Below are 15316 nucleotides of genomic sequence, written 5' to 3'. Positions count from 1 at the left end.
ACAATGAAAATAGTTTTGACCTCAATATTCCCTAAATGGATCCCAGGGTCTGGAGCACACTTTGAGAAACACTGCAAGTGCTGAACAAGCATGATTTCAATTACTACCCACAGTTACCCTATCCTCATCTTTGCTTGACAAATAAAGAAACTAAGGGCCAGAAAGTTTAAATAACTTGCCCAAGATCACATGACTGGCAAGTGACAGAGCAGGCAGGATTTAAACATCAGCGCTCATGCTCTTAAAAAGGAAAAAGATGGAGTCAGTGTAGAAAAATGGACAATACACAGACAACTCACAAAAGAATTCCACTGGCCAACATATATCTTAAAGTAAATAAAAACACGCAAATTAAAACAAGATACCACTCTTCACCTAACCAAACTACCAAATCTGGGGGTTTTGCTAAGGGTTCAATCTCATACACTGCTAACGGAAGTATGAATTGGTGCAACCTTTGCAGAAAGTAAATTAGCTTTAAACATGACTTTTTATCCAGTGATTATGCTTTTAGGAATTTATCCTAAGTAAATAATTATAGATGTGAATAAAGATGCTCCTGTTTACTTATATCAAAAGAAAAAAAAAATCTAACTGTAAAAGGTTACTTAAATAGGAAAGATGATAACATGTTTATTAACTGGAAAGATACTCATGGTATCTTTTCAGTGAAAAATAAAATCAGGTTACAAAACAATACATATAGACTACATCTATTCTGTTACAAATAATTTTTAATATACACACATACACATATGACCATTCTTGAGATGGTGAGATTACGGGTAGACTATTTTTATTCTTCTTGTTACCACAGTTTATCTTCAACAATCAACATTAATCACTACTAAAATTAAAAAATATTTAACAATAAAAAATGTTCTAGTAATACTAAAGTGCATAGAAAGTTTTTTATAATATACTACTAAGTGCAAAAAGAAGGTTATAAAACAGGACAAAATAGAACAATTCCATTTTTATATAAAATAAAAGAAAAATACACATTGAAAAATGTGAAAAAGTATGGCAGGACATATGCCAAAATATTACCAGTGGTTATCCTTGAATAGTAGAATTATAAGGGATTATTATCTTCTTTTTGTTCCTCTATATTTTCTAAATTTTCTACAATGTACATGTATGAATACACATGTATTTTTATATGTAATATTACAATATACATTTCTATAATATACATTTATTACTTTTGCAAAGTAAAATTTATTTATGTTTTTGCTAAGTTAAATTTGTTTGGGCACAAGAGTATACATTTCTAGGTTTCACCTAGGATTACTGAAAATCCCCTGACAAAAATCTGATGAGTAATTTTTTAAGAATGTACTCATTAGATAAAACAACAAATAATACCATTTTAACACTGCCCCCCCCCCAAATTATACACATAAAAGACAATAAGATTAATAGAAGGGACACTGTTTATATTCTTCATTCTAAAAATTCAAAGTTCCTACTTCTACAAGGAAGAAACATCACTATGGAAACTATCATTTCTTTCAACACTATGAATCAGCATGATATGTTTTATCAATGAAAGAAGATAATCCAAAAATCTGAGATATGTCCTGAAATATGCTATTTTAATTTTAGTAACTAAAATCTTGAATTATTTTACTTTTACAATCTACTTCTCAACTAATTAGATGACATTCATTCAGTCTGCAAATAACTAAAGACGCTATTCTTCCTATTCCTTACTTTACATCTTCCTCTCCCCATTAGTCAATTTTGGCTACTTAAGAAATTTTAACAACTCAGAGGGATGTGATGGGGTAAGGAAATGAAAGTGATTATGTACTTTCAATTTCTTGCAAAATATTCCATTACCAAGTTGATCAGAAGACTAAACGTAAACATTTGTACCAAAGCAAGTTTTTCTTACACTATCTTCACTCACTTAAATGAGTAACTCAAATCTGACTGTCCCTTAAAGAAACTAATGCAGCTTAAACTTTGAGAAAATATACTCTCTCCCCATCAAACACTTAAAAATAAATAACTGAGGACTCGGGCAAGACGGCGGCATAGAGAGGAGTGGAAGCTAAGTAGTCCCCCTGGAACAACTACAAAAAAACAAAAACAACTAGTAAATAATCCAGAATAACTGCGGGGGGACAAACAAGACCATCCATTCATCATACACCAACCTGAATTGGGAGGAATGCCCGAGAACACAGCATAAAATCTGTAAGCAAAACCTGCGGAACCAGGTCGGGAGACCCCCTCCCCCATAGCCCGAGCTGCAAAGCCTCCTGGTGCCAGAGAGAAGGTCTCTCCCAGCAAGCGAATACGGCTCAGCTGAGCTCCAACTGGGGTTTTAAGTAGCGAGTGTGAACTGCTCACTACAGGTATGCAGCCCCAAAAAACAGACAGAGGCTTTGGGTGACGACTGACCTGGGAGAGCCGGAGGGTCGCCTTGACTGGGTCTGAAGGGGACTATCTGTTTCTTTTTCGGCTCAGTGGAGAAAGCCCCAGTCATTTTCAGTTTCCAGGGCTGTGACTCAGGGAAGGGCGGAGACAGCACAAGCAGAGAGCAAGACCATTGAAATGCTAATGACCTCCACCTGGGGGGTCTGTCTTCTCTAGGAGGAAAGGGGTGGGGCCCTTTCCATTCAGAACCAGACCCCAGAGCCTGGGGGAACATGGCCATACCTCCTCACACCAGTCAAGAATTATAGGCTAACAGGCGTCACCTGCTGGGCAGAAAAGCACAGTGACCTGAGGCATCAAAGGGTGGAGCAATTTTCTAAGACACACCCTCAGGGAAACCAGATACTGAATATTTCTGCCCTCTGGGACCTGAGCCTGGTCTGGTCTGGGAAAACCTGATTTGGATAACCAAGGAAACCATGCCTAGACAACAGAAAATTACAACCTACACTAAGAAAAACAAAGTTATGGCCCCGTCAAAGGAACAAACGGACACTTCAACTGAGATACAGGAATTTAAACAACTAATGCTAAATCAATTCAAAAAGTTTAGAGAAGATATCGCAAAAGAGATAGAGGCTGTAAAGGAAGCACTGGACATGTATACGGCAGAAATCAAAAGTTCAAAAAACCTACTTGTAGAATCTATGGAAATGAAAGGCACAACACAAGAGATGAAAGACACAATGGAAACATACAACAGCAGATCTCAAGAGGCAGAAGAAAACACCCAGGAACTGGAGAACAAAACACCTGAAAGCCTACATGCAAAGGAGCAGATGGAGAAAAGAATGAAAAAATATGAGCAACGTCTCCGGAAACTCAAGGATGAAACAAAGTACAATAATGTACGTATCATTGGTGTCCCAGAAGGAGAAGAGAAGGGAAAGGGGGCAGAAGCAATAATAGAGGAAGTAATCAATGAAAATTTCCCATCTCTTATGAAAGACATAAAATTACAGATCCAAGAAGCGCAGCGTACTCCAAACAGAAGAGATATGAATAGGCCTACGCCAAGACACTTAATAATCAGATTATCAAATGTCAAAGACAAAGAGAGAATCCTGAAAGCAGCAAGAGAAAAGCGATCCATCACATACAAAGGAAGCTTAATAAGACTATCTGCGGATCTCTCAGCAGAAACCATGGAAGCAAGAAGGAAGTGGTGTGATATATTTAAGATACTGAAAGAGAAAAACCACCAACCAAGAATCCTGTATCCAGCAAAGCTGTCCTTCAAATATGAGGGAGAGCTCAAAATATTTTCTGACAAACAGACAATGAGAGACTTTGTGAATGAGACACCTGCCCTACAGGAAATACTAAAGGGAGCACTACAGGGTGATAGAAGACAGGAGTGCGTGGTTTGGAACACAAATTTGGGAGATGGTAGCAATGTAAGTACACTGAACAAAGGTAACTATGAATACGGTTGGGAGAGAAAGTTGGGGAGCATGTGAAACACCACAAGAAAGGAGGAAAGATAACGACTGGGACTGTGTAACTTGGTGAAATCTAGAGTATTCAACAATTGTGATAAAATGTACAAATATGTTCTTTTACGAGGGAGAACAAGCAAATGTCAACCTTGCAAGGTGTTAAAAATGCGGAGGCACTGGGGGAGGGATGCAATCAGCATAAACTAGAGACTGTAACTAATAGAATCATTGTATTATGTTTCCTTTAATGTAACAAAGGTGATATACCAAGGTGAATGCAGATAAGAGGGGGGGATAGGGGAGGCATGTTAGACACTTGACATTGGTGGTATTGTCTGATTCTTTATTCTACTTTGATTTAAGGTTATTTTTCCTTTTGCTGCTTCCTAGCTGTCATTTTTTTTTGTTTCCTCTTCCTTTTGCCTCTCTACCTTCTTTGACTCTCCCTCCTGCCTTGTGGAAGAAATGTAGATGCTCTTGCTTAGTATGAGCAGAATGTTCAATTACGATGAACTTAAATGTTTGGAAATGAACAGGGGTGTTGGTAGCAAGATGTGGGAATAACTAACAGCGCCGAATGGTGTGTGAATGAGGTGGAGAGGGGAAACTCAGAGTCATATATGTCACCAGAAGGAAAGTTGGAGGTCAAAAGATGGAAATGTATAAAACTGAATCCTATGGTGGGCAATGTCCATGATCAACTGTACAAATACTAGAAATCACTTCATGAACCAGAACAAATGTATGACAATACAATTAGAAGTTAATAATAGAGGGGCATATAGGGAAGAACTATATACCTATTACAAACTATATACTACAGTTAGTAGTATTTCAACATTTTTTCATAAACAGTAACAAGCGTACTATATCAATACTAGGAGTCAACAATTGAGGGGGGTTGGTTAGGGATAGGGGAGGTTTAGAGTTTCCTTTTCTTTTTTTCTTTTTTCATCTTTCACTTTATTTCTTGTCTGGAGTAATGAAAAGTTTCTAAAAATTGAACAAAAATTAAGTGTGGTGATGGATGCACAGCTGTATGAAGGTACCCAGGGGCAAGTGATTGTACACTTTGGATCTTTGGATAATTGTATGGTATCTGAACAATCTCAATAAAAATGAAAAAAAATAACTAAATAAAATAAATAAATAAATAAATAAATAACTTACAAAAGCAGCATGCTTTCCTCGAAATCCTCTGGTACACTGTTGTCTCCATGGCTTCCAAACAATAAAGCCCAAAAGGTACAGAACAAACATAGATGTTTTTGCAAAGGTGCTGAAGAACGGTTTGTTGTACTGAGTAAAAACATACTGTAAAGGAAATAAACAGACAACCATGAGATGACTTTAAGCCTTATTATGCATCTCCACTGAAATAAAGCCATCACATGATTTTTTTTAACTCTATAGAAATTCAACTGGAAGGGAAAGATCAAAGGAATTATAAAAATTGTCTATATTCACTCCTGAATATTGTTTTTGCTTTGCATATAAAGGATAATATCCCTAAAAAAAGCAGCAACAACCTGCAAAAAAAAAGTTTTGTTCAACACTCATTGAGAACCTACTGTGTAACAAGGACCTGTGCAGGAGCTTAAGGAAGAATAAGACAGGCTTTCCTGTCCTTGAGTAGCTTACAATCTAGAAGAAGAGATCTATGTGAAGAAAATATAACATAATGCGCCAGGTACCATGACAACAGGTATAAAAAGTGCATGGAAGCATCAAAGGGAGACAGAACAATTTGGAGGCTATGGAAACATTTGCCAAGAAAGGCAAACCTCAGCTGTCACTGAAGGGCTCAATAACAGCGCAAGCAGAGGCAATAGCATAAAGCAAGGCATTAAACTACGAAATAGAATGCAATGTAAAGGACACTGCATGAAGTTTCATGTTATTAGGAATTTATATAAAAACCCGTATTCTTCATTTAATTGGAAATATCATTATGAACATGTGATTTTTTGTGTGTGTCTCCTTATAAAAAAAAATTTCCACTTATGTGCACTGAAATGACAACCCACGAGGAATGAGTACCTGTAGGACACAGACAGTGGTCTGTACCATTTCACACTAAAAGAAATCATGGCTCCATGAACAAATGGACAAATCTAGGAATGGGGCAGGAGATGTACAAGATAAGTCCAGGGGATCCTGTGCCCAAAGCAAAAAGATTAATGGGGTGATAATAAAAAAGACACAGGACTCAATCTGAAGGAGTGGGGGAGACAGTTAAGGAATAAAAGGGACTTAAAAGATAACAAATGCAACATCCAATATTTCTTTAGACACTAACAAACCTAAACAAAAGAAGTCTTTTACGTAACTGCAGGAATCTGAACATGGACTCGGTATTGTGATTTTAAGGAACTATAGTTAATGTTGTTAGCTGTGATAATGGTTAAGCTGATTTGTTTTTGAAAAATTAAGTCCATTTCCATTTTAGAGAAAGAATTTATGGGTAAAATGACATGATAGCTATAATTTGCTGTTACAGGTGAGTGATGAGTGATGGGTATGTAGAGACTTACTATACTCTACTTTTATATGTTAGAAAACTTCCATAACAAAATGATTTTCTTTTTGAAATACACAATTTATCTCAAAGGTTTACAAGCATAGTTGACTGAAGGACTGGACACCTTATGTATGCCCTCAGATAACAAAATTATAAAATGTCTCCTTTCTAATAGATTATACTTTTTCAAAAAATAGAGACAAGTATTTTTTTCCTTGCTTAGATGTAGACTGCTAAGCTTTAATATAATCAGATGGTCTTTGTTCTAAATTTTATTACCTGATGTATGAAAAACAAACTATTTATTTCCCTTGACAACATTAGAAATTTTTTTGAGTTTAAACTCCAGAATGCTAACTCAAAAGAAGGCAAAGAAGAAGTTTCAAATGAAAATTAAATGGCCTTTTGTATTCCAAACCCTAATTCCAAAGGGCTAAAAATCTCTTTACTCATGAAACTTTTTCTAAGGATCTTGGATACAATGTCAATATCAACTATTTACTTTCAATGTCAACTATTTCCTTAGCTAGTATGTGAAAAGACTTGCAAAATCATACAGCTTCTTTTGACGTGGAATTTCACTTTACAAAGGCTAGTTTCCTTTTGTATATTTGCCTTAAGAGTGCAACATGTAAGTAGAAGTGCAATTATCTTTGAGAATAAGAGTTGCTTGTCTTTTTATAGGGACCATTAACCGAATAGAATAAAGTAATTACATAAGTATAAAGAAAACCAGCTCCTGAAACCAAAATACCACATTACTACCAATATGTCATCAATAAAGACAAATAAAATTTAACTAAAAGGCAATCATTGTATAACTCGCATGTCACAATAATGTGAGTCAGCAAACATATAAATATGCATGCGTCCATGTATGTGTTTAATAGTGATCTGTATGTGAAAAGTCAGATCACTTTGTTCATTTGTCCAAAAACATTCTTTCTACTAAATGGTGACAGTTTTTCATCATGAATGAAAATAATATTTATAGACAAAGAAAGTGAATTTAGAAAAGATCAAAAGAAACACCTTCAAATTTTAAGAAAACATGTATATAGTTTCTATTTCCAAATTACCCTCCCTAAGAGATACAAAATATAAGAAAACCATATGAAACAAAAAAGGTTACCCTTTCAGTTTCAACTTGAATTAACCCTACTTCAATATCAAAGAAAATAATTCAATAATATTCAAAATACTGCTTTTAGTAGGCATGAGACAATCACTAGAGATACTACAGGTTCCTATAATGTAACATGGTTCCTAGAAAAGAACTACATACCGAAGTAAGTTCTGAGGAAGCCACCCATATCACATCAACAAGCAGGAGAATAACAATCCCAAGAGCCATTCGCCTGCGCTGAGTGAAACCACTGCTTTGGGAATTCATTCGGTTCTTGATAAATACACACACCATTTGCAGTCTGTTATTTGGAAAATAGAGATCACATTAGAGATGTCTTTGGGAAAGCAACCATGTAAAATGAGAAAACTACTGTAAAAGGAATATCTGACACTAGCTAGGATTTAATGTTCTGTATGAAAACCTTTGATTAAAAGTGTGGACATTACCTTATTTTAAGGGTCTTTCTTACGTCTTCAAAAGCAGTGCCTGAAAACTTGGCAGCTCTGAGTCTAAAAGGAGGTGAAGAACTCAGCACACCTAAAAACAGTAACATAACGATGCTTATGATAACATCAACAACTCAAAATAACAGTCATCATTATCTTTTTTACTCTGCACCTTTAAAATGAAAGCAAGGAAGAGAAAAATACCAAAATGTGTTAAATGTAATTGAACACTTTCCTCTACTTTCATGTTATCCACTGTACACTTCCGGTTATGGTCAAAGTAGTATCTGGTGCAGGGAAAAAAAATAAAAGTCCACAGTCAACATATGGCACATTCGAGAATAGTTAACTGCCAGAAAATAACTTCTCCAAGTTTCATAAATACAGTACTCCCTCTGCCTCTCCCTTCAGAGGAACCCATCCCAGGCACAGGGTCTAAACACATGCGTTTCTAAAAGTGTCTTTTTTTATCCTTGATCTCTTCGAGTGGAATTTGGTTATCGGAGAGGAATGATTTGTTGTGGCTCTTGGGGCACCCTTCCAGGTATCTCAAGTGGCAAAGGAAAAGGATCCTCCACGTTCCACTCACTCACTCTCGTCACTATATCTAGTTGTTTTACCCCGAAAACATTAATTCACGAGGAGAAGGAGGAACAGCTGCTAAAGAGAATCCTTATAGGGGTAGAAAAAGACGTTAAGCCAGTGCCGCCTCTCCAGGGCGACTCCCAGGGAATGAGATAAAGTCCTAAGGCGGCGGTAGCTTCCTCAATTGCCAGAGGAGACAGCGGCTCTTAACGCCAGTCTACCCCTCACCCGCCTCTAGAGACCCCGAGGACATGTCGGCTGCCAACAAGAGCGGGAGGTGGGCTGCTCACGGGCCTCCGCTCGGGTTTGCCTCCTGGTGACCTCGGCGCCCTCCCCTGCCTGCCTACCTGGCCTTACTGCCCCGCGATGGCGTCGTGGCGGCACCATGAGCGGACCCGGCCGGGGCCCACCGCCGCCCAGCGCTGCGGCCGCGGCCTCGGACTCACAGAGCCGTCGCCGCGCCCGACATCGCGCCGCGGTGGAGGCCGAGACCCTGAAGCCGCGGGGCCCCTCAGGGGGAGGCCACCGACGCCACCCGACTCCACTCGGCCCTGTAGGGTGGGGAGCGGGCAAGCAGAACACACTCAGCAGAGAGCGACAGCAGCTGAGGCCTGGAGGTCGGCCCAGGCCCCGACCCCGCCCCCGGCCGCCTGGCCTCGCGTCCCCGCCCTACTTGCCGAAGGCAGCGGCGCGCGGTTACGTCACGGCAGCGCGACGGCGGCCTGCGCCAGGGCGTGTTTCCAGGGCGACGCGACGGCCCCAGGCAGGGGGTTTCTAGGTGCGGGTGGCACAACGCGATGAAAAATAGCGGTGAAGGCGGGAAGCATCGGAAGATAGGAGAAAGGGAAGCAGGGCGAGGTGGAGGGAGTAGAAGGAAGTGGGCCTAGGTGGCTGGAGCCGGAAGGAAGAACGAGGGAGGTGGCCGAGCCGCCACTTGGCGCGTCCTGGACGAAAGCTATCAACTCTTAAAAAGTTGGACCTCCGAAACTTTCGATTTCCCTTTTTCTAGGAGAGAACCGAAAAGCAGAGAGGCTTGGGAGTATTTTTGCTTCCTGGGTCCTTTTGTAGGTTAACTAGATCCATCTCTGCGAGTCAGAGGCAAACTGCATTCACCTCCCTGGTCCTCAAATTTCTTCATCTTGAAAATGGGGATAATGATAGTACCTGCCCTATCTGGTATTTCATGTGTATGCCTGATTACATGAGTTTACATGTGTGAAGGGTTTATATCATGTCACATAAGAAGAGTTCCATAAGCGTTAGCAATTTACTTGAACTTTGTCTTTTTCATATCCCACATCCAAAAGGACTTGGCCAGCATCCTGATTTGTATTTAGAAAGCAAAAACAAGACAACAGGGTTCTGTGATTTAAATGAAATTGTCTACCATCAGTGTATTTTTTGAGGCCTCCCCCAGTCTCAACCGTCTACATTTCCAAATATAAATTCCAAAAGAGCAAGGATTTTTGTCTCTAGTTCACCCTGTATCCTCATCATCTAGAATAGTGCCTAGCAGAGTTGCTAGCCAATACTTGTTAAATGAACTTGCACATGCTGCTTTCTTGAACTTTTCCTTATACCTAATTTCTTTCCCACATCTCCATTTCTATCAATTGGTACCACTATTTTCCAGACTAAAAGTTTGATCTTTTATTTTTATTAATTTCCTTTTTAATCTACAGTCAATCCCTGTCTGAATCCTTTTGAAATCTCTCAATTAAGAGTCCTGACATCTTCAAAAAATCTTCCACACTATGCTCCAGAGACTATAATTTCCCCAGTAAAGTACTTATACCACAATATGCATCTAAAAGCAAAGTTGTGCTGCTAATACAGGGCAGTCATGAACAAACTTTCCTGTATAACAAGTCTCAAAGACCATAACTCAATTTTTATCCTAGAAAGATTACAGCTGACTAACTAACTACATCATGAGTCTTGAGGTTCTCTAGTTAATAGCTGAAACCATCTATGCTTATTTTTAATTTCCAAGGATCTTTCTGACTGCTGGGCACATGGTCACCTTGATAAATATTTTTAATTCAATCTGCTTCTAAGATGCTAATGAATAGATTGAGGTACACAATTTTTTAAAACAAATAATGGTGTATAAAAGACAATTTGATGCTCTTTTTCACTCTAATTATTCTTGTTATTTTTGTGTGTGTGCTAATGAAGGTGTCAGGGATTGATTTGGGTGATGAATGTACCACTATGTAATGGTACTGTAAACAATCGAAAGTATGATTTGTTTTGTATGACTGCATGGTATGTGAATATATCTCAATAAAATGAAGATTAAAAAAAAAAAAAACAATTGTGAATTTCAAAAAAATTTATGTGAACAGAGCCTAAGAGACCTGTGGGACACCTAATATTAACCATACCTATATACACATTATGGGGGTTGCAGAAGGAGAAGAAAGAGAGAAAGGGGCAGAAGGAATATTTAAATAATGGCAGAAAACTTCCCAAATTTAATGAAAGACATGAATAAGCACATTCATATAAGCACATTTTATAGAGTAAGCCATAGCTTTAATAGAAGTCATAAACTTGGGGGATTTTGAAATATCTAAGTTATTAAGAGTTTCAAGGAGCTTACAGACAGGTTAGAAGAGCAAGATATCAACAAAGATTTTAACGGAAGTTCCAACATTGACAGAATAGGCATCCCAAGACAGTCCTTGATTAGTGGCCACTCATGCCCTGCCTTTGAGAGGATGAAGAGAGTTTTGGGGGCATGTTCTCTTCAGGTAGATAATAGAAAAAGCTTTAGAAAAGAGGTGGATTGCTTCTCGGCCTTTTAGCTAATATCAAGTGTAGAAAAGAGGTGGAATCTGAACTTGATTTTAATGATGGGTAGGATTTTGATGGGGGGTGGGGAGGATTTTTTCCCTAGGTGAGTAAAATTATGAACAATAGAAAAAGGTGTGTTCTGAAGAAAGTGATAAAACCGGTTTGGCAAAGCATTGCCTTTATGTAGAGAAACAATGGGAAATAAGGCAGGCCAAGTGAGTTTTGGTGAGATTGCAGCATGGTATATGTAAAGAAACAATGGAAAATAAGACAGGCCAAGTGAGTTCTGGTGAGACTAGAGTGTGCTCTGGAAACTAGGCTGAGGAGTTTGGACTTTAGTCTGTATATGAGGAGAACCAGAGGGCTTTTAAATAAGATAGAATTTCTGATGTCACTAGCTGGACAAAAATGTAAGGAACAGAGAGCTCTAGGAATAGGGACTAAATCCCAGATTTAACACTTTGAAATATTAAAATGTACAGTGTGCAACAAAAAATTATAAGACAAAGAAAGAAACAGAAAATGATGGCACATCCAAAGAGGACCAGACTTTGGACATACCAGACAAATACATTAAAAAATGATCCTCAGTATGCTCAAGGAGTTAAAGGAAAACACTGAGAAAGAACTAAAGCGTATGAGGAAAACAATGAATAATATAAGAATCTCTTTAGGATTCTCAAGAGGAATCAAACAAATATTAGAGTTGAAGGCCATGACAACTGGAATGAAGAATTCCCTAGGGAGTTTCACCAGCTCATTGGAACTGGCACAAGAATCAGTGATCTTAAAGCAAGACAAAATGATTCAGGCTGATGAACAGAAAGAAAAAAATTTTATGTGAACAGAGCCTAAGAGACCTGTGGGACACCTAATATTAACCATACCTATACACATTATGGGGGTCACAGAAGGAGAAGAAAGAGAGAGAGGGGCAGAAGGAATATTTAAATAAATAATGGCAGAAAACTCCCCAAATTTAATGAAAGACATGAATATAAGCACATTCAAAAAGCCCAATGAACCCCAAACAGGATAAACTCAAAGTGAACCATACCCAGACACCTAATAATCAGACTGTGCAAGGACAAGGACAAGGAGAGAGTTTTGAGAGCTGCAAAAGAAAAACAATGAGTTATGTACAAGGAAATGCCAATAAAATTAAGTGCCCATTTCTCATCAGAAACCATAAAGGCAAGAAGGAAGTGGAACAAAATATTTAATGTACTGAAATAAAACATTGCCAATCAAGAATTTTATTTCTGGTGAGACTTGCTTTCAAAAATCAGGGAGAGATTAAGAGATTCCCAGATAAACAAAAGCCAAGGGAATCTGTCACTACTAGACCTGCCCTATGAGTAATGCTATAGGGAGTTGATCTGACTGAAAAGAAAGGACACTAGACAGTGAGTTGAAGCAGCATAACAAAATAAAGACCTCCAGTAAAGGTAACCATATGGGTAATTATAAATGCCAGTTCAATTGTGTTTTTTTTGGTATGTAACTCACTTTTTACTTCATACAAGTTCTAAAATACAAAAGCATAAAGGGAACTGATAAATCTATGGTTTTTGACATATAATGTATAAAAATAAAATTTTTAACAAGTACAACAAAAAGGTGGGAGTATGGAGGAGTATAAGAACAGTGTATGTGCATGCTATTAAAGTTAAGTTGGAATCAAATCAAACATGATTGTTATAGACTTAGGATGTTAAATTCTGGCCCCAAAATAACCACAAAGAAAATATATGAAAAATAAATTCAGAAAGAAATGAGAAGGGATTCAAAATGATACCATACAAAAAATCAAATAAATTTTAAAGTAGGTATTAACAGAATTGAGAGTCAAAAAACGTATAAGACTTACAAAGAGAAAGTACCAAAATGACAGAAGAAAGTCCTGCATTATTCATAGTTACTTTAATGTAAATGGGTTACACTCTCCAATCGAAAGACAGAGATTGACAGAATGAATAAAAAAGCATGAACCAACTATATGCTTTTTATAAGAGACTGACCTTAAATTTAAAGGCACAAGTAGGCTGAAAGTGACAGGATGGAAAAATATATACCATGCAAGTACTAAAAGACAGCTAGAGTAGCTATATTGATATCAGATAAAGTAGACATTAAGTCAAAAGCTGTTACAGGGGACAAAGAAGGTTACTATATACTGATAAAGGGATCAATTCAACAAGAAGACATAACAATTATAAATTTATGTTCCCCTTATGGCAGAGCCCCAAAATATATGAAGTGTATATTGATAGATTTGAAGGGAGAAACAGTTGGTTCTACATGAATAGTAGGAGACTTCAATATACCTTTCAATAATGGATAAAACATCTAGACAGATGATCAATAAGGAAATAGAAGACTTGAACAATACTCTAAACCAACTAGACCTAATAGATATATATAGAACACTTCACCCAACAATGGAAGAATACACATTCTAATCTAGCATACCTGGATCATTCTCCAAGATAGACCGTATGTTAGGTCACAAAAAAGTCTCAATAAATTCAAAAATATTGATATCATACAATATACCTGCACTGGTTTGAATGTATTATGTTCCCCAGAAAAAGCCATATTCTTTGATGCAATCTTGTAGGGGCAGACATGTTAGTGTTGATTAAGTTGAAAACTTTGGATTGGGTTGTGTCCATGGAGATGTGACTCACCCAGCTGTGGATGATAACTCTGATTGGATGGTCTCCATGGAGGCATGGCTCTGCCCATTTAGCACGGGCCTTGATTGGTTCGCTGAAGCTCTATAAAGGCTCAGACAGAAAGAGCTCACAGCTAGCTGTAGTTGAGACAGACATTTTGAAGATGGCTGTCAGAAGCTGATGCAGACATTTTGGAGAATACCATTTTGAAATGCAACCTGGGAGCAAGCAGATGCCAGCCACGTGCCTTCCCAGTTAACAGAGGTTTTCTGGACGCCCTTGGCCATCCTCCAGTGAAGTACCGATTGTCGATGCATTACCTTGGACACTTTATGGCCTTAAGACTGTAACTTTGTAATCAAATAAACCCCCTTTTATCAAAGCCAATCCATCTCTGGTATTTTGCATTCTGGGAGCATTAGCAAATCGGAACAATACCTTCACCTACAATGGAAAGAAGCTAAAAGTCAATAACAGAGGGAGACCTGGAGAATTCACAAATATGTGGAAATTAAACAATGTACTCTTAAATAACCAATGGATCAAAGAAGAAAACAAAGGGAAATTAGGAAATATCTTGAGGCAAATGAAAATGAAAACACAACATACCAGAAGTTATGGGATGCAGGAAAGGCGGCACTGTGAAAGAAATTTATAACTTTAAATGCTTACATTAAAAAAGAAGAAAGATCTCAAGTTGGAGATCTAATTTCACAACTGGAGGATCTAGAAAAAGAAGAGCAAATTAACCCAAAGTGAGTAGAAGGAAGGAAATAAAGACTAGAGAGGAGATAAAAGAAATAAATAATAAAAAACAATAGAATCAACAAAACCAAAAGTTAGTTCTTTAAAAAGGTCAATAAAATTGACGAACATTTAGCTAAACTGACAAAGACAAAAAGAGGACACAAAAAACTAAAATCAGAAATGAAATGGGGGACATAACTACAACTATACACCAAGAAATTAGATAACCTAGGTAACTCTGAAGAATAAAATATTATAGAACTAGAATTCAGAATGTATTACAAGTCTGAAAAAGTATTATTGTTTCCTATCATAGACCCTAATATGGCAATTCATCTAAAAGTGTTTATTGATAGCCTTTTCTATGACTATCAAGCACTGTACTTGACAATGTGGAAGATATAGTCATTGGCTCTATAAATATTTATTGATATATGCCATGTTTTATTCAAGTCACTGGAGATATGGCAATTAAAAAAAACAAATAAGGCCCTGATATTTTCGATCTTTTTTTTTAAGAGGGG

At 37.6% G+C, this 15316-nt stretch overlaps 1 protein-coding gene across 5 annotated transcripts in view; it reads right to left on the bottom strand.

Moving 5' to 3' along the window:
- Window positions 1–15316, bottom strand: part of SLC35F5 (solute carrier family 35 member F5) — an 88425-nt gene that overhangs the window by 35398 nt on the left and 37711 nt on the right. For 4 of the 5 annotated variants that reach the window (XM_037849779.1, XM_037849775.1, XM_037849777.1 and 1 more), the window contains exons 1-4: window positions 8916–9203; window positions 7984–8074; window positions 7694–7835; window positions 5058–5201 (exon numbers count right to left, since the gene is read on the bottom strand). In XM_037849779.1, the coding sequence (XP_037705707.1) occupies window positions 5058–5201; window positions 7694–7835; window positions 7984–8074; window positions 8916–8955 (417 nt within the window). In that variant the 5' untranslated portion in view covers window positions 8956–9203. Of the gene's footprint in view, window positions 1–5057; window positions 5202–7693; window positions 7836–7983; window positions 8075–8915; window positions 9204–15316 lie in introns of those variants that run through there. The other variant, XM_037849776.1, reaches the window with a different exon arrangement.

This window comes from Choloepus didactylus, chromosome 9 (assembly GCF_015220235.1).
Source record: "Choloepus didactylus isolate mChoDid1 chromosome 9, mChoDid1.pri, whole genome shotgun sequence".
NCBI lineage: Eukaryota > Metazoa > Chordata > Mammalia > Pilosa > Megalonychidae > Choloepus > Choloepus didactylus.
This window is presented reverse-complemented; position numbering and strand designations above follow the sequence as displayed.